Here is a 25,011-nt window from a genome sequence, read left to right on the forward strand (position 1 = left end):
CCCATGCCCAGGACAGGCCTGGCAGGGTGATAGTAAGGCTAACAGGAGGAGATTATAAAGTCAGGCACTCTTCAGGCCTGCTAGGAGGATCTGGGCAGGACGCCGCATGCTTGCTTAAGTGAAAGGGATGGTGTGTGTTTGCATACGTGGCGGCAGGCGGTGGGGTCAACATGAACTTGTGTGAGCAGTTCTGAAGTGGTCTCCTGCCTCAGCCACACTTCAGTCAGAAGCAGGGGTTGACTTCTTCCTGGTCCTGCTCAGAGCCTGCCAACCCCTTCCTCCATAGCTCCCGCCCTAGAAAGGGCTGGCTCACCCAGGCAGACGGGCGGTTTGCCTGTCCAGCTGCCGTCGGCTTTGCAGGTACGGTGCTCAGAGCCACCCCGGAGGGAGAAGCCCTCCTGGCAGGAGTAGATGAGTGTGTAACCCATGGATGGCAGGTCCAGGGCCCCGACATTGGCGTGTGTGGGCGTCTCTGGTTGTTTGCAGTGGTGGGCTGGGTGATGAGAGCAAAGACAACGTTAGGCCCGAGGAGTCTGGGATTTGAAGATGCAGCAGACATATTTGAGGGGCCTCTCTTCCACCCCCAACCCTATGTAGAACCCTGTTCCTTCCCATCTCTGCCCTTTCATGCCTGGCTCCCTCTTCTTCACTTCTTTGCAAGTTCACATTCAAGATCTTTAGGAATATTTTAGTATGATGGCTTAGCCGGTCATGGAGAACCTCAATCTGCAACACTAAGCACATGACTAATGTCTGCAATGTTTCCGCGACCCTGCCCCTCTATAGTTCATAGTTCTCAATGGCTCTCGATTACTTAATTCTTTGCTAAGGTCTAAGGATGACCTTCAAATTCCAGAAAGGCTTTTGTGTAGAAACATCTGTGATGCCCCAAGAGGCAAGTACTATAGAGAGCTCAACACTGGTCCTGATGGGAACACATCCCACCACTCCATCCTGGGCCGGAGGATGAAGTGTGGGGTCAGGTGGGGGGGTGGCACTCACGGACACAGTCAGGTGGGGTTCCACTCCAGGTCAGGTTGGGAAGGCAGGTCCTGGTGGTGGATCCCTGAAGCAGGTAACCTTTCTGACAACGGAATAGCACCGTGCTCCCAACCTGCCGCAAGGACAGAAGTGTCCCATGTCACCTTCCACCTAGCAGTGTCTCACTGTCACTTACTTCCCAGGGGAGAACTCCAACTCAGGCTGTTGCCTCTGTTGGCACTATGAAACTTCTCTCCTGGCTGAGTCCTATTGGTCCTTTGGGACTGACTGAAAGGATGCCTTGTGATCGGATCAGTGCCCTCACTGGGCATGTCACACTTCTAGGGTGAGCATTTCCTCCTTGAAAGGAACACTGAACCCCAGTCTCCCTGAGCATAAAGTGGGGGTGGCTGCTGTGCCAGAATGGCACTGGAAATCTGTGACATTGAAATGTGATGGTGGAGTTGAAAGCATTTTATAAAATGTGAATAACTGTGCAAAACTAAACGATCTTTCTGTGAAATGACATTCTAAGAACTGGAGACCTGCCACCTTTACGAATGTGGAGAATCTGTGCTTTGGAAAACTCTGTCAGACAGAACTGCTGCCTTCTCTTGTTTGGCTGTGTCCTCATTTCTATCCTCCAAGAGTCACTGGCCTCTTCTGTTCATTTGGCTTAAAGGACAGGTCAGTTTCCCACAATGCAATTCAGACTGTAACATCTCCCAGCTCCAACAGTCATGGGTCCTTATACCAACAAAGTCAGATTCAGACTCAAGGCAGCGCTCTTCGTTACACCGGTTTCTTCCACATCCAACCTGTTCTCTCAGCCTTTCTCATTTGGTTCTACAAACTGGGCACATTTCTCTGCCTAGTTGGCGAAATCAAAACCCTCAAGCTAAGTCTGATTCCTCCCTTGTCCCCTAATACTACCATGGGGCCTCTGGGCTCTAGGGAAGCACAAGGTGAACACAATACATCCCGAAGGCTCTGCTCCCCCACAATGCTGTCCCCTCTTTGCAGCCAGTCATGATGGGGGTGGGGGTGTCTCCTCGACTGCATCCTTCATGCTTCTGTTTTGCACCACTGTGATTTCTGTCCTTGACTCCGCAGCCCGAGTGGCATTTGAAATAGTGGATCAGAGTCACTGCCTTCAAGGGCAGAATAAGATCCAGAATACGCACTTGGCCTCAGGCCCTGCAGGATGCCCATGTCTTTGTCTTTGCAAAAGTTATGTATGATGCAATTCGGAGCCACCACACAACCCGGGGACTGGAATACTGGGCCCAGGTGGCTCATCTGTTAGCTCCCTCCCCGTTCCACTCCTCAGCTCCTCTCTGGTAATTGCTATCTTGAATTTGTGTTTTTAATTTCTTTGCCTTGCAAAAAAATTCTATCGTATGTGTTATATGCATGTTGAAATAAGCGAATGTGCTTTTACTGTTTTAATATTCACAGCATCTTTATCCTTCAATGGCATGTTTCTATGACACCCATGTCATGTAGATCTGAGATTCATTCATGTTCCCAGCTGTATAATAATCCATTCTGAGAGCACAACACATGGGTTGCTTGGTAACAGGTACAAGAGTATTTCTGGGGGTATGTTTCCATGAGCAGAACTTTTGGGCTACTGAGTCTGTGTAACCTTCCCAGTCAGCATCAAGATCCTTTTAGACTGAGTTTAGCTCTCTAGCTCCTCTCCTCCTGTGGTACTGCAGCCCACCCCAGCTGGCCTGCCTCCCTAGCCTCGCCCTGATCAGCCATTCCCTGCCTCAGGGCTCCTGTGTAGGGGACATTTACTCCATCAGGAATGGGGCCCTGTCCCGAATTGGGTGGGCTCTCTTGTCATGAAGCCCACAGTTCAAATGTCACCTTTAGGAGGGCTCTTCCATGACTCCCATTTCTGAGACAGCACCCTACCCCGTTCACACCCTTCCACATGACACCACGTGACATTCTGTGTTCTTAGAAGTGATCTAGCTTGCTTGGCTGTTATTGCTAGGCAGGCCCAGTAGAGCAGGGCCCCAGACGTTCATCCTATCCCTTCTGAATGCCTAGCACCTGGGACAGCTTGTTTCCTAGGCGAGAACAGGAGAATATGAATATATGTGTGCATATATATATATATATATATATATATATTTAATCTCTCGTGCATGTGCATGTACATACATATGTATATATATCTCACGTGCATTTGCATGTATGCACATGCACACATGTACGTGTATGTGTATGTGTATATGTATATACACATACCAGTTGACCAGGTCCCAGCCTATCATTCCAGTTAGCTCAGCAGCCATCGTGGGCCCCAGCTCACTGTCCTGACCTGAGCGTACCCTGTCCTCACCACTACCTTTGCTCTGCTCAGGGTCACCCAGGCTGCTTAGGGTTCATTCTGAGGCAGATGTGCAAGATCTACCTGCAGATGGGAGACCCTCTGGCTCCTGCCTCATGCCTAGCCCTGGCTGGCTTCCACTGCCCCAATGAGCCCTGTCTGTGGCTAGAGTGTGGATGTCTTGCTTATTTTGGTATTTCGGTTTCTGCTCCAACTCTGGGGTTCCTGGGAACTGTTCATGGCTCTACCCACTGCCACGTTCCACGTCAGCCTGGCTGATGGACGCCAGCACCTTCCATTTCTGAAGGATGCTCTTCGGGTCCGAGATCTCCTTCTCCCCTTGAGCTGCTCCCTCTGGTGCAGCCTCTGGTGCTGATGGTGACAGGGAAAGGCAGAAGAGCAGAAAGCTGGCATGAGCTCACATTACCTGGTAGCCTTGGGAGCTGTTCTGTATTCCAAACTGCGGCATGCCAGGATCTGCACATGTGGTCAGCGTGGGATCTGGACCAAAACACAGAAACAGATCACAGGGTCACTGGCGCATTCACTGCCCACCCCCTTCTGATCTGCAGGCCATGGAAGGGACACAGCTGCCTCCTGGCCCCACCTTCTGAGCTTCCCATTTGTCTCAGGTCCACGTAGACATTGCATTCCCTAGTTAATTAGCTCTCACTGTCCCACACTCTGTCCTAAGAAGCGCAGTGAAGGACCCTGTCTCCACAAGTGAGACTATGAAGACAGCCATCACTTACCCCCATCACAGCTGTCCAGCAGCCAGGCTACTGCCCACAGCCCCTCTCACCTATGCAGCTGGGCTGTGTGCCACTCCACGTCCCGTCCGACTGGCAAAACCTCCGTGGGGAGCCCACCAGCACCAGAGGAGCGTGGCAGGAGAAGGACACAGATGACCTGTAGGAGAAACCTCGGTCCTCTCTCCTCCCTCGAGGGGGAACCCCTGGGTCTCCGCAGAACACCGCTGGAAAGATGAGAGACAAAGGTTGGCCCAAGATGCTTTCTAGATCCTAGTTTTCTTCACCCCCTTCTATAGCCTTTTCTTTTCATTCTTTCTGTTTTATTTTTCTGTTTTCCTCTGGGTTCACTTGAACCCTGGAACCGGGGGCATGCCTGGGTAAGTGCCTTTATTCAGGTAAGAGGACCTGAGTTTTGTTCCCAGTAACCAGGTCAGGTGGTTCACAACCACTAACAACTCCAGCTCCAAGGAGTCCAGTGTCCTCTTTTAGCCTCTACAGGTACCAGCTCTTATTCACCTGAGCATGTATGCACACACACACACATACACACACACACACACACACACACACACACACACATTTATAAAAATGTTTTAAAAGCCATTAAAATGACTGCACAGATCAGTAAGTATTGAATTGTCAGACACAGGTGCTTAGAAAGCTCTTGGTGGCTTCTCAAAAATACAGGTCATGAAAATGTGTCAAGATCCAATACCATTTAAAAGAACTTGAACATATATCATTACAACTATGGTTATGTTTGGGAAATTTAATTTTCATACTTTTAAATAGAGTACAATCCCCCCCTCTCTGTGTATGTGTGTGTGTGTGTGTGCGCGTGTGTGTGTGTGTGCGTGCGCGTGCACATGCACATGCACATGTGCATGCCTACCTTCAGGTATGTGTGTGTGGAAGCCAGAGGACAATCTCAGCTGTCATTTTTCAGTACTCTCTACATTATTTTTTGAGACAGGGTCTCTCTTTGGCCTAGAACTTGTATGTTAAGCTGGCTGTCCAGAAAGCCGAGGGGTTCTGTCTGTCTGTCTGTCTGTCTCTGCCTCCCAGTACTAGAATTACAAGTGTATGTTGCCACACTCAACCTTTTGTTAAAAAATGGCTTCTGGGGGATGGGGTGCCAGGCTTTTGAGGCAACTGCTTTGCTGCCTGGGTCATCTCCCAAGCTACTGTCCACTGCTTTGCTGACTGGGTCATCTCCCCAGCTACTGTCCATATCTGTTGTTTGTTTTTTCTGCAATAAGCATAATTCACTGTTGTTTTTTTTTGTGTGTGTGCTGGGGACGGTGCCCAGAATGTCATCCACACTACGCATGCACTTCACTACTGAGCTACACCCTCAGCCTTCATGATTATATACAGGCAAGGCGGATCTTTGTTTCAGGAGGAAAAGCAAAATTGAGTCCAGACATTCAGAGGCTGTGACCTGGCACATGTCCCCCTGGTGGGTGAGAACGCTGGGGTGTTGACCACAAGCAAAGTCCACCTTTTTTTTTCTGACCTACTGATTCTAAGCACGGTGGAAATTCCCAAAGGGAAGCAGAATTTCCTAGGTGTGTAGATTGTTTCCGAGGGATACCAGTAGGAAACCTGACTGTTGTGTGCAGTATGAGGAGGCAGTGAACTTTCCAGATCCCACTCATAGGGTGCACCTAGCATCCTCAGCCCGCTTCTCGGGAAACCCAGGAAGCCTGAGGCCTGGAATGGACTGGAACTCATCAGAACACAACTGGTCCAGGCGGATAATGGATAGTCTCTCAACAGAAAGCAACCAGATATCTTTCCATGAAGAGAGACATGTGTCTGGCATGTGCCTCACTCTGATACTGCCCCCTTTAGGTCCGGGGACACTGCTATTATGTCTGACTTCATTTCCATCCACCATGACTTCCTCAGTGTCTAAATTCAGGCCTCCATTAAAATATTCTCAATGTCTTCCTTTAAATTTCCCTCCCACTCTCGTGGCGTCTTGAGAAATAGCTCTGCTTCAGGGAGAAAGCTGATGATTCTATGCTTTCCATAGAGAGCGCTGGTATATGCGTGTGTGAGTGCGCATGCGCGAGGGGGGGACCTGCGTGCTGTCATGGAGGACGGCGCCTAGGGCCCTTGGGAGTCACTCACGGAAGCACTGAGGCAGCTCTCCGGTCCAGGATCCGTTTCCCTCGCAGGTGAGCACGGCAGGCAGGGAGAGCTGGTATCCCTCCAGGCAGGCATAGCTCACGCTAGAGCCCCACGTGAAGTCAGACCCCACCACTTTCCCATTTGGGATGAGCTGAGGAGGTTTGCACATGATAGCTGTGGGGAGACCAGAGGAGGCTGAGTTCTGAGGCTGTCCTGAGGAAACAAGCCCCATTACTACTGTCACCAGTACCACCAGCTATCCTGCAGCAGCTGGAGTCTGGGCCAAGCAGGACTAGAATGCATCTGAGGCAGTTCTGATCTTTTACTTTGCGGATCCGTCTCATATATAATATTTCTGTTCTCCCATCACGTAGCCCTTGAGGATGCTTGAGGGTCAGATCTTTCCTCAGGACCTTCCAACTTCCTGACAATCTGAGCAGGACCAGCCTTAACCATGTGCACTCCTGCTGGGATGCCCCCCCCCCCAATGTTCAAGGTTAATGCCTACTTGTGTCTCTTCTTTGCCTCCCACCCGCATCCTCAGCCTCCAGACATACCTTTGCAAACTGGCTTGGTACCGTTCCAGGTCCGGTCCTTGGTGCAGCTCAGCACAGACACTCTGTGTGATTCCATCACATAGCCGGGGACACACTGGTACGTCACAGTCTTGTTGTACCTGAAGTCATTGCCCAGCCGGATGCCATTGGCTGGAATCCCAGGGTCACCACAGTTTATAACTAGAGTAAGAAAGACACAATGCTCGTCACTCCTAGCCCAGGCCTTGTCTCCTCAGCATCTCAATCTACAGGTCCACTGTTCATGCCTATACCGTGCATGCCATCCAATTACACGATGGCCTCTCTTCTTGTTCAAACCCACTCCTCTGAGAGAAAGGACCACAGGACTTTATTTCCTAAAGTAGGCAAGGTCCTGGGCAAGGAGCGTTTCTAGATTGAAGAACATATGATGTGTTTGTTAATGGATCAAAAATATAGCTTGTCCTGGGATGCAACATCTCCTATGACAGTCTTTCTGAGAGGTTTTTTTTTTTTTTATGACCCAGAAGCAGGGTCTTAGGACCTATGCAATAATTAAGTCCCGTTTATGAGACACGGTACGACTGGTGATCTATGTATGAACTTAATGTAGGATTTCAGATGGAGTCTGAGCTCACAGAGTTGACTCTGAAAGGAAGAAATCTCAGTTACTCAATCCATCTCTTCCCTCGTTCTGGGTACCACAATATCTGGCTTTCCGAGGAAAAGGGTCTGGGGCACCCTGAGAGGGGCAACAAAGGAGAGCTAGGTAGATGCAATGCTCGGAAGCTGGGTTGGGGTGGAGTTGTGTCTGAGTGAGATAGGGAAAGATGGGGTGGTGTCAGCTTCAAAGTGGACAGAGTATGACAGAACCTTGACCCTGAAAGGAAAGAGAAAGGGGATGAACCAGAGCCTGGATGATGGCTGGTGTATTGTATCAGCCCCTGTGAACCTCAGCTGTCATGTATAAACGGTGGGGCTCACAGCTACTGTGTCCCTGCTCACGCCATCCTGGTGCATGCCCGCATGCACATCTTGCACTAGGCTCACCGTTTTTATAAACCACGATCCTCAGAGAGTAAGTATGCACAGATACCTCATGGGGCTGTGGTGAGATTCTGGTGGCGTGGACATGGGTGAGGAAGCACTTAGCTCCGTGGTTGCTGTACAGGAGAAGACGCTTAACATACAGAGGCATTCGAACGGTTCCACTGTAATCGTTTTCTCCAGACTCCCACTGACAGCTTACTCAGCAGGGAGGGGCTGGGTGGTTTGAGCTGTCATTCGCAACAGAGCCCAGGGGGGGTTGCCTCTTACCTGTGCACTCAGGGTCACTGCCTGTCCAGGTGCCGTTGACAGAGCAGTGTCGGCTGAGCAAGCCTGTGGCATAGTAGCCTTCACGACACTCATAGACAACGGAACTGGAGAACACCAGGCCATCGCTGAACACCACTCGGGCGTTGCTTGGAGTTCCGGGGTTCCCGCATGAGATCACTGGAAAGGCAGAAGAGTGCGTTATCCCCCAGAACCCAAACTGCTGAGCTGAAGAACCATAGAACCCTAAAGATGGGGGCACACCTTATGCTGTTGTTTCATTGTCTCATTCATAGGAAAGGACAGACCTGTCTGAGATTTTCTTGTAAAATTATTTTATTTGTACATGTGTGTACGTGTTTCTGTGTGCATGCATGCCTGTGTATGTGTGAGCCTGTGTGTGGAAACAAAGGGTTGGTATCAGGGCTCTTCCTCCATCACTCTGCACCTTAGTTTTTGGAGACAGGGCTTCTCACTGAATCATCAATTTGGCTAGGCTGGCTGGCCAATGAGATGCAAGGATTTGCCTGCCTCTGCTTCCTCCTTCCTCCAGCACTGAGGCTGTAACACAAGTCACCATACCTGTGGTAGTGGTTTGAATATGCTTGACCCGGGGAGTGGCACTATTAGGAGGTGTGGCCTCGTTGGAGGAAGTGTGTCACTGTGGGGGTGGGCTTTGAGACCCTCCTCCTAGCTGCCTGGAAGCCAGTTGTCTTCTCCTGTTTGCCTTAAGAACAAGATGTAGAACTCTCAGCTCTTCCTGCACTATGCCTGCCTGGACACTGCCATGCTCCGGTCTTGATGATACTGGACTGAACCTCTGAACCTGTAAGCCAGCCCCAGTTAAATATTGTCCTTTATTAGATTTGCCTCGGCTATGATGTCTCTCCACTGCAATGGAAACCCTGACCAAGACACCTGCTTTTATGCACGTGCTGAGGAACTGAATTCAGGTCCTTGTGCTTGCCTGGCAGGCACCTTACAGAATGAGCCACCTTCCCAGCCCTGATTCTAACTGCACATTCCTCAATCTGTGATAATATTTATGTCAGGCTCCTTCTAACACTCTTCCAGGATGCTGCTAATGGGACTCTGGATCTGGGTACTCTCTTATTTTTAAGTTTTATTTACTTCTAATTGAAAGTGAAGTTATTTTTGTACAATATGTTTTTTTTTTAAGTCATCTTTTTAAATTTTTAAATTTTATGTATGAATATTTTGCTGTGTATACACCTGCATGCCAGAAGAGGGCTCCAGATCCCTTTATAGAGGGTCATGAGCCACCATGTGGTTGCTGGGAATTGAACTCAGGACTTCTGGAAGAACAATGAGCCATCTCAGCAGCCCCGTATAATGTATTCTGATCACAGTTTCTTTTCTCTCTTCTCCTCCTAGATCTTTCCTGACACCATCACAATCTCCACCCCCACCCTGCCCCCTCTGTCTGGTTGATCTATTTGTTTCTCTGGTCTTTGGCTTCCACTGAAAAGGGAGTTTAAGGCAGGAGAGGAAGGAGCTAGAATCTGCGACTGAGCCACCACAGCCCCAGCCCTCTACAGCAGATAATGGCTTAGCATGTGATATAGTTCATGAAGAAAGGTTGACACAGTACTAGATTCCCCACCCCTATTTTTTTTTTTAAATTAGGAATAAGAATAGCAAGTTTGTGTCCTAGCATTCTTCAAAAGTGAGTTTATGTAGGAACCTTTGAACTCCTGGACTTGAATGCATTTAGCGTGTTAGCAGCCACTGCTCTTATTCTTCCTGTTGACACTGAAGTTGACACTTGACTGAGGGGAGCCTCTTCGGTATGCCAGTTTCCTTCACACTATCATCCCATTTACCTTTAGTGGGTTTCTTGCTGGGGAGATGGAATACTTCAGGTTTATCTTGCTAGTCACCAACCCAGCTCTGTAACCATTGCCAAAGAACCTGGCTTCTCTAAGAGTCCTCACTGCAGCTGAGCAGCTGTGGATTCTAGATGGTTGGGCTGTGTAGACAACTTTTCGAATGGAAAATACCTATGCCAAGAGCATATAGTGATACTGCCAGTCCGACTTGGGGGTTAAGAGTTTTCTTGTAAGATGAAGTTTTTAAGAATTCTCTCTCTGTGTGTATATGGCATATGTGCCCGTGTGTGTGCACACAGATGCATGTGTCCCTTGCATACCTGCAGAGGCCAGAGGACACTGTTGGTGGTCCTGATCTATCATTCTCTGCCTTATTTCTTTGCTCCTCACTGAACCTCGAGCTAGGCCAGCAAGCCATAGCAGTCTTCCTTTCTCTGCCCCCTGAGACACTGGAGTTATAGGCAGACGGCTACACCCTTCTATACTTTTTAAATTGTTAGTGTGGGGAGATTTGAACTCAGCTCTTTATACTTGTGCCGCAAGCCAACTCATTGGCTCCTACTTCTTTATTTTTATTTATTTATTTATTTTTAAAGATTTATTTATTTATTTATTATATGTAAGTACACTGTAGCTGTCTTCAGACACTTCAGAAGAGGGAGTCAGATCTCCTTACGGATGGTTGTGAGCCACCATGTGGTTGCTGGGATTTGAACTCCAGACCTTCGGAAGAGCAGTCGGGTGCTCTTACCCACTGAGCCATCTCACCAGCCCCTACTTCTTTATTTTTATGTGCTGAAAAATCTTGGCTCTTGATGACAGTAAATAATTACTTATCTGCTTTATCTATATTATGTTTTATATGGAATGGCTTTTGAATAATAATACCCACATTGTTTCTGTTGGGAGCCAGGCAGGCTCGGGCTTTCCCTGAGGCTCTGATGTGTGGAGAAGGACCATAGTTCCCTGTATAAAGCCGGGACATGCTGGGCATGGGCAGAAATGGCCTGGGCCAGAACCTGGAGGAGCTGTGACTTCATCCTGAGAACGCAGCTCTCCTCTCTAAGGGGATATGGTGAACAGTCCCAAGGTCACTGACCGCTCCTCTGTGACACACGTGAGATACCCTGTGTTCCCTCTGTGCATATTGCTTGATTAGCTTCCACTGAAAACTGTATTTAAGATGCTATACTTCTTACTAAACTTGCTTGATATAATACACAGCTTGACATAAGACGTAAAGCCTCCTGACCCCAAAATGCCGATTTTATTTATTTTCTGACCCCCTGGTCTCTCCTCTCAGGGACCTGTCACTGAAGACAAGTCAGTCTCTGATACCCTGATGGCTGAAAATAGTTTGAGGATTCTTGGTGGATCTCTTTGTCTTTAGGATATAAAACCCTGGTCAAATCCCACTTGGCCAGATAATTGAAATAATTATCTGAATTACGAATTCACCAAGTTGATATGTAGTTAGGGTCACTCGTGCCCCGCCAGGATTTTTACATAGATGGTGTATAATTCTAATAGCTGATTTGATTTTGTAATGATGAACGAATGGCATGTCTGCAGCCCCAGGGTAAAGTCTACATGTAATTTTTGTATCGTTAGCACAGCAGACAGGCCATGAGTTTCCTTCATCCAGTGAATCTTTGTGCTGTCAAGGAGCTTGAGACGCAGTGAACGAGTTATGTTCCCTGCACTTCAGGAGCTCACGTCTGTTCTTTTTGGGGCCGCTGCTGCTGTGTGTGTACAAGGCAGGCATGCGAATGAGCAGGTGTCTGCACCCAAGCACGTGCGCACAGTGGCTGGAAGAGGATGCCGGCTGTCTGTCACTTTCCACTTCGGTCTCTTCGTTGAGAACTTACTGTTTTGGTGCCGCTTGATGAACGCCTCAGGCTCTCAAGATCCACCTTTCTCCATTCCCAATGCTGGAGTTACAGGCACTCAAAGCCATGCCTGGATTTTTATATGGGTGCTGGGGGTTTGACCTTATGCATTCATGCTCAGAGAGCATGTATTTTTACCCACTGAGCTACCTGCCCCTGGGGTCTCAAGTCTGTCCTTAAGAAATCCACACATTAAACACCAATTCAAATACTAGCCTAAGTGTAACAGTTAAAGGAGGAAAATACCAAGATCGGAGCAGTTGGGGATGGGGTGGGGCCTAAAATGGGAATTTGAGGACAGCCTTAATGGTGACACCCCCAACATTCACTTCCAGCCCAAACCCTTGTCAAATTTCTGACCAGACCCCTGTTGATGTGACTGACCCCACCCTAGGATCTGAATGTCATCAAAAGAGCTTTGGCCCATTGGGTGTTTAAGAAAACACTAAATTCTCCCCTGCATGGAACTTAACAGCTCTAGAAAGAAGACCTGGACACCACATCTCGCTCTTCAGGAACATTCCATCTGAGCCTCCAGTGCCTGCTGTCTGATGCCCCTTCTCTCTTCAGCTTACACCTCTTGGGCCCAGTTCTCTGGTGACTTTTGGTCTGATCCTACCATCTGTGGATTCTACCATCTTTTCCCTGTCTCTCACTCTACCTAGGAACTCACTCCTTTCTTGGTCAGCTTAGATGCCCAGATTAGTCATAACCACTGCCTCATCCCTCTGCCCCGCCCCCTCTGCGCTATTCCTTCTGCCCATCTTCCGTTCCCCGCCCCCCATCACTGCCTGGCCCCTGTCAGCCAACCACTGTCTTCACGCTCTGATGAAGCCTCCCTCCCTCGTGACTCCAATGCACACTATGCCTGCATCATGTGGGAACACCAGAGGTTGGACCATCTGGGGCTAATGTCTTCCTCATTGAATGACTGACCCTTCGCTCCACAGAAGTTCTCAGCACTGCTTGGCAGTAGCACGTAGCCCACCCCCACCTTAGTTAATTTACTTCATCTCCTTAATTTTCTTGTTCAACCTCACAACGCCATTAAAATTCTCTCTTTCCTAGGATAGTTCAGAGCTTTGATTTAGGGAGAGAGAGACAGACAGACAGACACACAGAGACAGAGAGACAGAGAGAAGGATAGACAGACACTGGGACAGTTGCAAAAAAAGATGGATTTTGGAAAGAGATGATTTAAGCTAGAATTCCCTCCTCAGAAGTTTAGGAGTGGCTTTCCCTTATTGATACTGTCTTAGAAAAACATTCTTGAGACCCATCCTTAAGTTGAATTTATATTTCTTTTGGTCTGTTGAGTGTCTGGCATCTCTTGCATCAAGCCATGATTGATTAAGATGCGTGTCTCAGTCTGTCCAGGGTGCTATAACACAATACCATAAACCAGGCAGCCTTTACAGACTGGAGATTCACTTTCTGTTTTGGAGGCTGGGAAGCCTAAGATGAAGAGGCCCCTAGATTCCGTGTCTTGCAAGAATCAACCTTCTGGTTCATGGCTGGTGGCATCTCACTGTGTTCTCACACAGCAGGAAGGGCAGAGTGCTCTCTGGGTCCCTGTCATGAGAGCTTGACATGTTTGCTTTACCCTTGTGACCTGGCTCCTTCTCAGAGGACCCATTATATTGGTGATCAGAGTTCAACTTATATGGATTTTGGGAGGGCGCAGGAATTCCACCATGTAGTGGGTCCGTTCTGGTCAGCACTGTGTCTCCCATACAGACCATAGCATTTAGCACATGGTTGCTAAGTTAAACTACATGGAAGGTTAATAATCCATGGGGTCATTTAGTGTTTTTTGACTTTTCCTTTTTTAGGTGAGGGGGAACTTATTTACCTTTGGATTACTAATATAAATGGAGCTGTCTGTTGATGTGCACAGTCCACAAGGGTGGGCATTTGAGGCATGGCTGGGGGCAGAAATGCTGGGGTGGGGCAGAGGGAGAAGCAGAAGGGACACATACATTACCTCCACACTCAGGCTGCGACCCACTCCAGGAGCCATTGGCTTGACACATTCGCTCAGAAGATCCCCGGAGCACGTGGCCAGCGTCACAACTAAAGCGCATTACACTGCCTGGGGCAAAGCTGTCTCCTAGGCGGATGCCATGGGCTGGGATCCCTGGGTCGCCACAAACTCCTGTGCTGGTTCCTGGAAGAGGAGAACACAGCACACAATGAGTGATTTTTATTTTATTTTATTTTATTTTATTTTATTTTATTTTATTTTATTTTATTTTCTTCATGGATGCAAATGGAGTAGAGAAAGAGATGGGCTGCTGGTAGGGAGGAAGCAACGAACTCTGCAGATGTAGGAGGTGACAAGAGACAGCGGTCAGCCCACAGGGTCTGCATAAACTACAGCGTTTGGAAGGTAAGCGAAGGAGGGCAGAGAACAGGAGACAGAGCCGGTGAACTTAGTGCCTGGGGAACCAGGGTCCATGTTATGGGGATATACTCCATAGCCCCATGGAGGAAGATGTCAGAATGAGTGGCTCTACCCCACTATTCCGTAGTTAGAACACATGGTTCTCAAGTCCTTGGGAGCCACACAGGAAGGGCAGCTCACACCAGGCTAGAACTCCAGTGGTCCAGGCTGCCACATCCCAGCTTCTCCCTCTCGCCTTAGCCCTCCCACACCTGCTGGCCAGTGGTACCCTCTCCGCTCTCCACATCACCCTGTCTCAGCTTAGAGGGTCACTGTTCTTTGCCTGAGCGACTGCAAAAGCTTCCCGAACAGTCCCTTCCTCTGAATCTCTCCAACCTTAAGCCTCCAACCGTAACAATCGCTGACCTCAAACAGTCATCGGACCCTGCTTTTTTTCCTGTAAGAACGTCTCTGGGGGAATTTCAGTGCTGACAGGATAAAACCCAGACTCTTTACCACGGGTTTACCTTCCCACAGTGCAGCTGGAGCTTGATCCTGGCCTTTATTTATCTTCTACAACTTTAAAAAATTTCAATCTGTCCATCCATCCATCCCACTGTCTGTCTAGTGTGTGTACGTGTGTGTGTGTGTGTGTGTGTGCACACGTGTGCAGGCATGATATCTGGTGAAGCACACATAAGGAAATTCAAAATGAGAAATTGCTCCTGTAAGACTGGGCTGTAGGCAAGCCTATTGAGCATTTTCTTGGTTACTTGTAGATCTGGGAGGGCCCAGCCCACTGTGGGTGGTGCCATTCCTAGGCCAGTGGTCCTGGATTCTATCAGAAAGCAGGCTGAGCAAGTTATGTGTAGCAAGTCAGTCAGCAGCATCCCTCCATGGCCACTACGTCAGCTCCTGCCTCCAGGTTCCTGCCCTGTTTGAGTTCTTGCCCTGGCTTCCTTCAGAGATGGATTACAATGTGGTAAGGACGGCATATATGTGGAGATCAGAGGACAGTTTGAAGGCAACAGTTCTCTTCTTCCACCATGAATTCCAGGGATTGAACTTGGGTTGTCAGGCTTGGTGGTGAGCACCCTTCCCCACTGAGCCATCTGCTACTTCTCAAATCTCATCTTATTTTTTAATTGATAAGTAATGATTAATAAATGCCATGAGTGTCAAAGGACCCAAGGAATGAGGGAGGGCAGACAACAGAAGACAGAGCCATAGGACATAGCGTCTGAGGGATCTAGGATCTGTGTTATAGAGAAACACTGCAGAGCCCATGGAGGAGGAAGATGTCAGAATAAGTGGTTTGCCAAGAGATAAAATACTATATGTTTGGTGGCATCTGTACTCTCAAGGACCCACATTCAAGCATTGAATGTTAGTATTCGAAACTATACTGGGTTAGCAATAAAAATGTTTCAGTCTTAACTCTGCCATGGTTTACCTGTGGTATCTCTCTCATCCTCATCCTTAGAGTTACTTTGTGTAGTCTCAGACCATGAGGGTATGAAGTAGCCCTGTGTTACTCAAATGTTCCACAATGTGTTTAGAAAATAGAAAGCCTATCTCATTTGGCTAGATTTTGTTGCCTTTTGGAGTTTTCCAGGATGAAGCACAGGGAACGGCTGGTGTTGGGTTCTAGAAGAGCCCCTGATGGCAAAAGGCTGATTCCACATTGGCTCTCCTGCCTCAGCTAGAGCCTATCGCTTACTACTGTAAGCAGGCAGGAGAACGGAGTTCTCTAGTTCCATGCTTGTTGTAATAGGGGGTCTATCTCTGTGCTATATGGGAATCTGGGACAGAAAACTACACCATGAGGGCAGATAAAAGGGGGTGACTCTGTACTGAAAAGTACATCAGCAAAGATGGGGAGACCTGAAATGGGTCTTGAATGTCTTTATGTCCTTCTTAGTCAGGGGCTGATGACACAAAGACTGAGGACATTTTGTTATTCCTTCTCTGGATTACTGATTACATAGGATGAGGCTCGAAAGTTGGAATTCTTGAATGTGTTATTTCTGTCTCTGTCTCTTTGTCTCTTATGTCTCTGTCTCATTGTCTCTGTATGTCTATGTCTCTAGCTCTGTTTTTCTCTCTCTGTCTCTCTTTCTGGGTTTTCAAGACAGGAATTATCTGTGTAGCCTTGGATACCCTGGAACTCGCTCTGTAGACCAGGCTGGCTTTGAACTCACAGAGATCCTCCTGCCTCTGCCTCCTGAGAGCTGGGGTTAAAAGCATGGGCCACCAATGAAAGTGTTATTTCTTAAAGACACACGGGAGGTGCCGTGTCCAAGATAGCATATGCATGCTTCAGCCAGGAAGGCTTTAGCTTAGTTTTCTGGACAGGAATGGACTTACCACTTTCTAGCTTCTGCTGGCACAGTGACAGAGGAGGAAGTGACTCTCTGGGTTAGAAGAAACCTTCACTTCTGTATTGTGCCCCAGAGGATGACCGTGCTAATGGGCAGGAAGTCCTTTTTGTTTCTTTCCCCCTATTTGACACTTTTCTTTCCATGGCGAACAAAGACACCCAGAGTAGATCAAACAAACACTAAGAACGTTCATCATCCCAGAGTGACTAGAGGGAGTCATTATGGGCAATTATTATCCTGGAAGAGTTGGACAAATGCACGACTACCCCTCTCTCCTCCTTTGCACACCCCCTCTTCCTGGAACTTACTCTGGATACCTAGGGTCTCTGTGTACATGACTCTGCCTTTCCTGTTCTATATTCCAATCACATCCCCTAGAAGTCCCAAAGGAAGTAGTCAAGGCCCTTGCTAGCAGGCGAAAGGCATCCTCATGGTTCATGAGGAGTCTTATCTACTTCATCTGTCAAGTGGTCCATGAGATTAACGAGGCTTAATGTCAGAAGTGCTAGTGGTCATCGTGATGTGTCTGGGGCTGTCTGGGAAGCCAGGAGCCCGTTGGCACAGTCACTTTGAGATCTTTTTGGAGAGACTTAATAAATACTGGCTCGATATTCTATCAGGGTCCTAAGCACCAGTAATCAAGCTCTTCTGGAAACTCGAACTACAAGGGCTGTGCTTCTTATGGGGAGATGGGTTCTTTACGACAAGGAGGTTGGGATCTTTACCTGTAGGAAGGATCTGGAAGAGGGAAGGGCTACGGATTGGTAAGGGAAAGCTGGGCTCCCCGGGGAATCTCAGGCTAATGGAGCAACTGTACCCTGGAGACATTCCCTGGTAGTGCCAGGTAGGTTTACTCTAAAAAAGACTTGGCTGTGTCTGCTTACATTTAGCCTGGTGGTTTCTGCTACTGGTTGTACAATTCACTTTCGGGTGTATGGTCCTGTTGCAAGACATTATGGATGAATTTCTGGTTTAGGGAATGTGGACATGGGATTTCTTTAAAGTTTTATTTATTTATTTATTTATTTATTTATTTATTTATTTATGTATTTATATGAGTGCAGACCAGAAGAAGACATCAGATCCTATTACAGATGGTTGTGAGCTAACATATGGTCGCTGTGAATTGAACTCAGGACCTCTGAAAGAGCAGCTAGTGCTCTTAACCACTGAGCCACCTCTCCAGCCCCAAGAAGGGTTTCTCTGTGTTTCCTGGATGTCCTGGAGCTCACTCTGCAGATCCAGGCTGACTTTGAACTCACAGAGATCTTCTGTCTCATGAGTGCTGGTATTAAATGTGTGCGCCACCACTGCCCAGGGGACACAGGATCTTTGCTACTTCAATAACATGTCAGAGTTCTCATGTCAGAGACTAGTGATTTAGCATTTAGTAAAATGACATGCCTGGGTACTGGTGTCTCAGGGTGGAGACTATCCCACGAGGTAGTCAGGACATGGGACAAGTTGAATTAGTAGACACTGATGAGAGAGAAGGAGGCAAGATGGGGCACAAGGGAGCCTGACATAGAGGAGAGAAGATCACAGACACAAAAGATGACAGACTGGACCATCATCCTCAGGAGCACAGGAACTCAGATTTCTAGATAGGACCAAAGCTCCAGGTGGACCTCCCAAAGCAGCACCTTGCCTGTTTTTGCAGTCTATTGGTTATTTGGGCTTAATAAGAATTGAAAGGCTTGAGCACACATCAAGTTCTTTCTAGAGATGCTGTCATATGAAAGATGGGGTAAGGTTCCTAAGCTGTAATGCCCTCCTGTTCATGGACCATGCCCCTCTCATCCAGTGCCCCTCCAGACGCCTGCACATACTCTACGCTCCATACCTGAGCAGTGGGGGAGGGAGCCTGTCCAGTGTCCGTCCAGTCCACACATGCGGGTGGAGTTTCCCACCAGAGTCCGCTTGCCCGTGCAGCTGTAACGCACAACGGCCCCCACTATGTAGCTGTCTCCAGACATCTGGGCATGAGGTGGAGAGCCAGGATGGCCACAGGACACCACTGTGGGAAGAGAGCAAACACCTCAGTGGCTTTGTTTGGAATGGGCCACCATTGCTCCACACATGCTTCTTGTGGGAAGTGAGGAAGGCCAGGAAAAGTGAACTTTCTGATAGCTCATCTGTCAGGCGCCAGCAGACAAAGCCTGCCTACTTTGGAAGCTGAGACTAATATGTAGGCAGTACTTAGTAGGTATGCACCACAGTTTTTGAATTGGAAGGAAAGATTAATAACTACCCAGCACAAAGTAGGTATGCAACCTACCCACTTCACACTGTCTCTGAATTGGAAGCAAATCAACACCTATGTAGCACATAGTAGGAATACAGCCTGCCCACTTCACCACAATAATTCTAAATTGAAAGCAAAGAATAATTAATACCTATTAATATCGACTTTAATATCTATTAAATATTAATATCTATCTACTTTTACCTATTAATACTGTAATGGCTGGTTTTGTGTGTCAAATTGACACAAGCTGGAGCTATCACAGAGAAAGGAGCATCCCTTGAGGAAAGGCCTCCATGAAATCCAGCTGTAAGGTATTTTCTCAATTAGTGATCAAGGGGAGAGGGCTCAGCTATTGTGGGTGGTGCCATCCCTGGGCTGGTAGTCCTGGGTTCTATAAGAAAGCAAGCTGAGCAAACCAGGGGAAGCAAGCTGAGCAAACCAGGGGAAGCAAGCCAGTAAGTAACATCCCTCCATGGCCTCTGCATCAGCTCCTGCTTCCTGACCTGTTTGAGTTCCAGTCCTGACTTCCTTTGGTGATGAACATGGAAGTGTAAGCTGAATAAACCCTTTCCTCCCCAGCTTCTTGGTCATGATGTTTGTGCAGGAATAGAAACCCTGACTAAGACAACTACCTACTAATGAATACATACTTTAAAATAGGGCAGTCAAGGGTGGTCTCTCTGAGATGGACAGGCCAGGCCTGTTCTGTCTGGGACAAGACCATCAAGGAAGGACCACGAGGTGTGCAGGCCACGGCCATGACAAACTTGGTGTGTGTCTTAGCTACTTTTCTTGTTCCTATGATCAAATATCTGGTAAGAAGCAACTTGCAGGGATAGAGTATACTTGGGTTCAGGTTGAGGGGATTGGTCCATCATGGTGGGAAGGGTGGAGGCAGGAGTGACAGGCAGTTGGTTATACTGTGTCTGAAGTCAGGGAGTAGAGAGCAGACAGGAAGTGAGATTGAACTATAAAATACTAAGGCCTGTACCCAGTGACATGCTACTTATAGGCTGGTGCCACCTCTTAAAGCTTTCAAAGCGTTCCCTAATAGTGTCTCTAGCTGGAGACTCAGGGTTGAAATCCGTGAGCCTGTGCGGGACTTTTCATATTCAAACCACAGCAGTGTGTTTTAGCAGGTTCTAGACCTTCCTAATGCTGCGACCCTTTAATACACTTCCTCACACTGTGGTGACCCCCAGCCATGAAGTGATTTTTATTGCTACTTCATAACTGTAATTTTGTTGCTGTTATGAATCATACTGTAACTATCTGATATACAGGCTGGTCTTAGGCGATAGGAAAGGGCCATTGAGCCACAAGGGGTCTCGACCCACAGGTTGAGAACTGCTGGTGTACCTGAGTCAGGGAAGAGTGGAGAAAGACATGGGGGTGGGGCACTGGGAGCTAGGTCATGATGTAACATTTTGATTTTATTCTAAGCACGATAGAAAGCCACCAGAGGGACATGACTCGGTCTATAGTACAGCAGGGTCACACTGGTTGCTCCGTGGAGGAAGGATTGGGGTGAGGCTGCCATGAACCGGTTTTCCGTGGTTCCAGAAGATATGGTTATGGCTTTGATTGAACATTGGAGTGAGGTAGGAGGATCTCCATAGTCACAACAGCTCACATCCAAACATGGCACGAGGCAGGACACTGAAGCTGAGAAGGACAGGGAACCAGAGGACCCCTTATGATCTGAAGCCACCAAAGTCTGAAGCCTGGCTGGCACATCATATGCAGACAGCTGTCCATTTAACATTCCAAATAACTTATCATTCATACATGGGGCTGGATGGCCATGTCAAGGTCCTTAGGCAAGGGTGGTATGGGCAGTGAGCTGTGGTTCCAGTCTCCTATTATATCTAGAAGAAGGGCTTTTGATAAAGTCACCCAGATTCGAAGGCTCCCAGAGACAGGTACACTGGTGATAGCCACTACTCAAGAGCCATTAATGCTTTGGGACTGCATCTTTGCCTCTATGTTAGAAAGATGGGGAGAGAGTAAGCCACCCGATGATTCCCCGTCAGCAGCAAGAGTGCAGAGACCCAAGGGCACAGCTCATGAGACTGTGAGGCTAGCAACCAGTGTCACCACTTAAGCTACTCTGCTGGCTTTGTTTCTCTCCATATTGACCCTGTAACTTTTCATAATAGTAACCAATGCTGCTATCTCTTATGGAGTAACCTCATGTACCAGAGAGTAAACTAGTGCTCCTGATTTGCCCACGCAGTCTCTGAATGCTGAGACATGGTTATCCTCATCATTTTCAAAGTGGAAGAAGCCATGACTCTGGGACGGGAGGACTTCCTCCAAGCTGTGTGGCTTGTTCAGTGACAATGCTGGAGTTGGCATCCAAGCTGACCTGGATGCTGGCATCCAGACTCAACGGGAAGTGTTGCTTCAGTCCTACTGAGAAGAGGGGTGCATGTCTGTGTGACGGTTAAAGCTGATTGTCAGCATGGCACGATCTAGAATCGCCTAGGAGACAGCCAGGGCATGTCTGTATGGGAGTTTCTGGACTGGGTTAAGTAAAATGAAAAAAAACCAAAAACCAAAAAACAACATTCTAAATGTGCGTGTGCATGTCACCATTCCAGTGCTGGGGGGTCCTGGACTGAATAGAAAAGGGGACAAAAAGAGCTGAACACCAGTCCTCATCTCCTTTTGCTTCCTTGCTGGGATGCAACCTGACTCCCACAGCCGTGATGTCACAGCCACAGTGACTCTACCCCCAGACTGTGCTTTTGATAGACATATTGTCGAGGCAACAAAAGAGGTAACTAATACACGTTATCTTTCTGAAAAATCCAGAGAGGGTTAAAATGAAGGCACTGTGTCTCTGTACAGCTGGCTCTGGAGGAGGGGAGATCCTCAGGATTTGTGGGTTCATTGGAGTACCAGAGAGGAAAGGGAATGGTCCCTGTCTAGGAAGAACACGTGTGAATTAGCATGGCACCTCTGCACCAGGGGCCCAAGAAGGGTCCCGATGTCCCAGGGGCAGCCGGAGTGCTGTAGTGGCACAACAGGCATGTGCACACACATGAACATGTGTGTGTGTGTGCTCTGAGATATGTCCCTTTGATAGTTAACGGATCTACTTACAGAGACACTGTGGGCGGGGCCGGTCCCAGGTGCCGTCTCCCTGGCAGCTGAGGGCAGGTGTGCCCAGGAGGTAGAAGCCGTGGTTGCACTGGTAGGACACGGTGGTGCCGAAGCTGAATCTGTGGGGCCCACTGGCGTGGACTTGCCGGACGCTGTTCTCCTGGTGCCCAGGATCCGTACAGTTGATGACTGTCATGGAAAGTGACAGCGAGACACTGAGATTTGGATATGAAGGATTTTCTCAAGCTTGAATGAGAATTCAGAAGTCTAGGTAGACACTTCTCAGTCCAGCCCAGACTCTAGGGCAAAGCTTGATGACAAAGTAGAACCTGCACGGGAGGCTGGCCTGGTCCTAAGGCCACGCACGGCCCCTCTTCTCTGCCTTGGCCACCTGGTCATGGATTTATCTTCCATGTCCAGGTGACTGTCACCTCCCCTAAGGAGCCTGCCTCTCCTCTTAGATCACTCAGTCTTTCTCCCTCAGTGTTCCCAGTGTGGCTGCTGGCCTGGGGTGAGTTGTCTCCATCCATGCACACCCCGAGGGCATGACTGTCTTGTCTCTGTGTATCTGACCCCTGACCTAAGGTGGCTCCTTCCCAAAGCTCATCTGTTGCAAGACAGACACATCTAACATGGCTTGAATAGCACTTGACCTCGTTCTGAAACTGTTTTAGTCCTTTTTATGACTGTTTCAAGTGAGCATTTGTCTCCTGAGGGACTCAGCTGGCCTTCCAATGATGCTTCACTCATATTCAGCGTGTTTAGAATAATGGCAATATTCACCATAGCCCGTAGTATGTGCTTTGCCTTTCAAATACTTTCAGATGCACCTTATGACCTGAGTCTCATCCTCATAGAGTAAGACAGTCAGGAAAAGTGAGTCAGGAGAAGTGAAGTGAGCTAGATATTCGTGTGTGTGTGTGTGTATGTGCATATGTTTGTGCACATATGTGTTTCTATGTGCATGTGGATGCAGGATAACTTTGCATGACTTCTTCAGGAACTTTTCCCAGCTCCTCTGAGATAGGGCCTCTCACTGGCTGGAGCTCAGCGACGAGGCAAGGTGAGCCCCTAGGACCTGCCTGTCTCTGCCTTCCTAGTGCTGAGATTTCAAACATGCTACCACACCTGGCTTTTTAAAAAAATAATAATTAACTAACTTTATTACTTATTCATTTTACATCCTGCTACTGCCCTCCTTCTAGTCACCCTTTACAACCCTTCCCCCATCTCCCCCCCCTTCTCCCCTGGGTATCCCCCCACCCTAGCAGTGTCAGGCTAGGTGCTTCCTCTCCCGGCTACACAGGCAATAGCTTTTGGGATAGCCCCTGCGCCAGTTGTTAGGGACCCACATGAAGACCCAAAATTTATCCTATCTACAAGAAATGCAGGGATTGGGGATGGATCAGAGACTGAGGGAACGGCCAACCGATAACCAGCCCAACTTGAGATCCACCCCTCATTCAAGCACCAATCCCTGATGCCTGGCTTTTATAGTAGACTCTGGAGCTTTGGCTCAGGTCCTCATGCCCCTTAGGCAGGTGCTTTAATGGCTGGGCTGCCTCCCCAGCACAGAGGTACTTGTGTGACCTTTGATGAGTTTCTCTGAGTCTTCACTGCTGTACTGTTGTAAAAAGCCCTTGAAGGCTCCAGAAGTACATCTGGAATAGTTTACATTGCTACTTCTGGGAGTCTGATTTCCTCTCTGCATCTCTTACTTTTCACCCTGGCTTCTTGATCTCAATTCTTAGACTCTTTAGCATCTGTTTTTCATTCCAGTTCTGCTGTTTAATTTTTTTCCTCATCAACTGAACAAAGGATCCACAGCAGTGATTTTGCAACCATGAGGATAGACCAAGATGTGGTACAACTTCTGAATTCCTTGTTTATGTGAGAAAAGGCCCTCTGTGCACACACAGACACATTTACATACACATGTGCAGACACACAGATACATGCACACACACACACACAAATAGGCAGGCACATAGACATATACACATGCATGCATGCTAACACACACGTGTACACAGACACACATGCAGTCACACACACATGAAAATACACATGCACTCACACACAAACGGCCACAGACACACAGACACATGTACATACATAGTCACACACACAGACACACATATGTGCATACACTCACATATACACATGCTAGCAGGCACACAGACAGACACACAAACACACACACTGGGGCATTACATGATGATAAATTACTTGTCCTGTGAACTAAATAAGGCTTGCAAGATGAAACTGTTGATTTGCTCATATGACCCATGATAAAACGTCATACAACTGTATCTAGGGGTTGTGAGTCTCCATTTGTGACCCTTCTCTGCTCCCAGAGTTCCTTTGCATGAGGGATAATAATATCGGGACTGAATGCCATGGCTTGCCCTCCTGGGTCACAGAAGCTCAGACAGCTGGAGTGGTGGGGAAGAGAGTGGGGCAGGAAGGGTGACTCACTTCTGCAGGTAGGCAGTGTGTCGCTCCACTGCCCACTGGCCAGGCACTGGGACCTCACAGCCCCCTCAGCTATGTATCCTGGGTTGCAAATGAACTTGACCACGTCGTTGAGGTTGAACTGGCTGCCCTGAGTAAGGCCGTTGACTGGATTGCCTGGGTGTCCACAGGTAATTGCTGCAATAAGAACGGAAGACAGGTGAGCCCGCCTACTATTCTACACCCCCACATCAGACTCTTCTCACTTAGGATAATGCCTGACTCATGTCTGTCTACGGGGAGCAGATTTTTGCTGGATCACCAAAGTGGTGGCATAGGCAGGGTATGCTCTGCAGGTAGCTTTATATGACAACCTTGTACCAACTGGGCAAAAGGATCACGGCACCCTCACCAAAGTTAAAGACCATTCAACCTCATTCAAAAGTGAGGTGAATGCTGGACATGGCGACCTAGGGAGTCCTGACTTTTAAGGGAAGACAGACCAAAAGCCTGCAGAGGGGACTGAGGCTGGACCAGAAATGAAGCCCAGTGGAGCTCAGCATGAGGGCCTGAGTCAGAGCCACAGGACAGACCTGAGCCTTGAAAGAGAATCTGAAGAGCTGTCAAGTCTTTAA

General features: G+C 48.2%; 1 protein-coding gene across 1 annotated transcript in view; it reads right to left on the minus strand.

The window, feature by feature from the left end:
* Positions 1-25,011, minus strand: part of Csmd2 (CUB and Sushi multiple domains 2) — a 574,744-nt gene that overhangs the window by 11,904 nt on the left and 537,829 nt on the right. Inside the window, exons 54-64 of the mRNA XM_029476560.1 lie at positions 24,401-24,574; positions 21,923-22,111; positions 18,410-18,583; positions 13,787-13,969; positions 8,067-8,243; positions 6,771-6,950; positions 6,214-6,387; positions 4,128-4,301; positions 3,753-3,826; positions 1,003-1,114; positions 314-493 (exon numbers count right to left, since the gene is read on the minus strand). Of these exons, the coding sequence (XP_029332420.1) occupies positions 314-493; positions 1,003-1,114; positions 3,753-3,826; positions 4,128-4,301; positions 6,214-6,387; positions 6,771-6,950; positions 8,067-8,243; positions 13,787-13,969; positions 18,410-18,583; positions 21,923-22,111; positions 24,401-24,574 (1,791 nt within the window). The remainder of the gene's footprint in view (positions 1-313; positions 494-1,002; positions 1,115-3,752; positions 3,827-4,127; positions 4,302-6,213; positions 6,388-6,770; positions 6,951-8,066; positions 8,244-13,786; positions 13,970-18,409; positions 18,584-21,922; positions 22,112-24,400; positions 24,575-25,011) is intronic.

This window comes from Mus caroli, unplaced genomic scaffold (assembly GCF_978045245.1).
Source record: "Mus caroli unplaced genomic scaffold, Mus_caroli_1 scaffold_6, whole genome shotgun sequence".
In the NCBI taxonomy this organism is placed as follows: domain Eukaryota; kingdom Metazoa; phylum Chordata; class Mammalia; order Rodentia; family Muridae; genus Mus; species Mus caroli.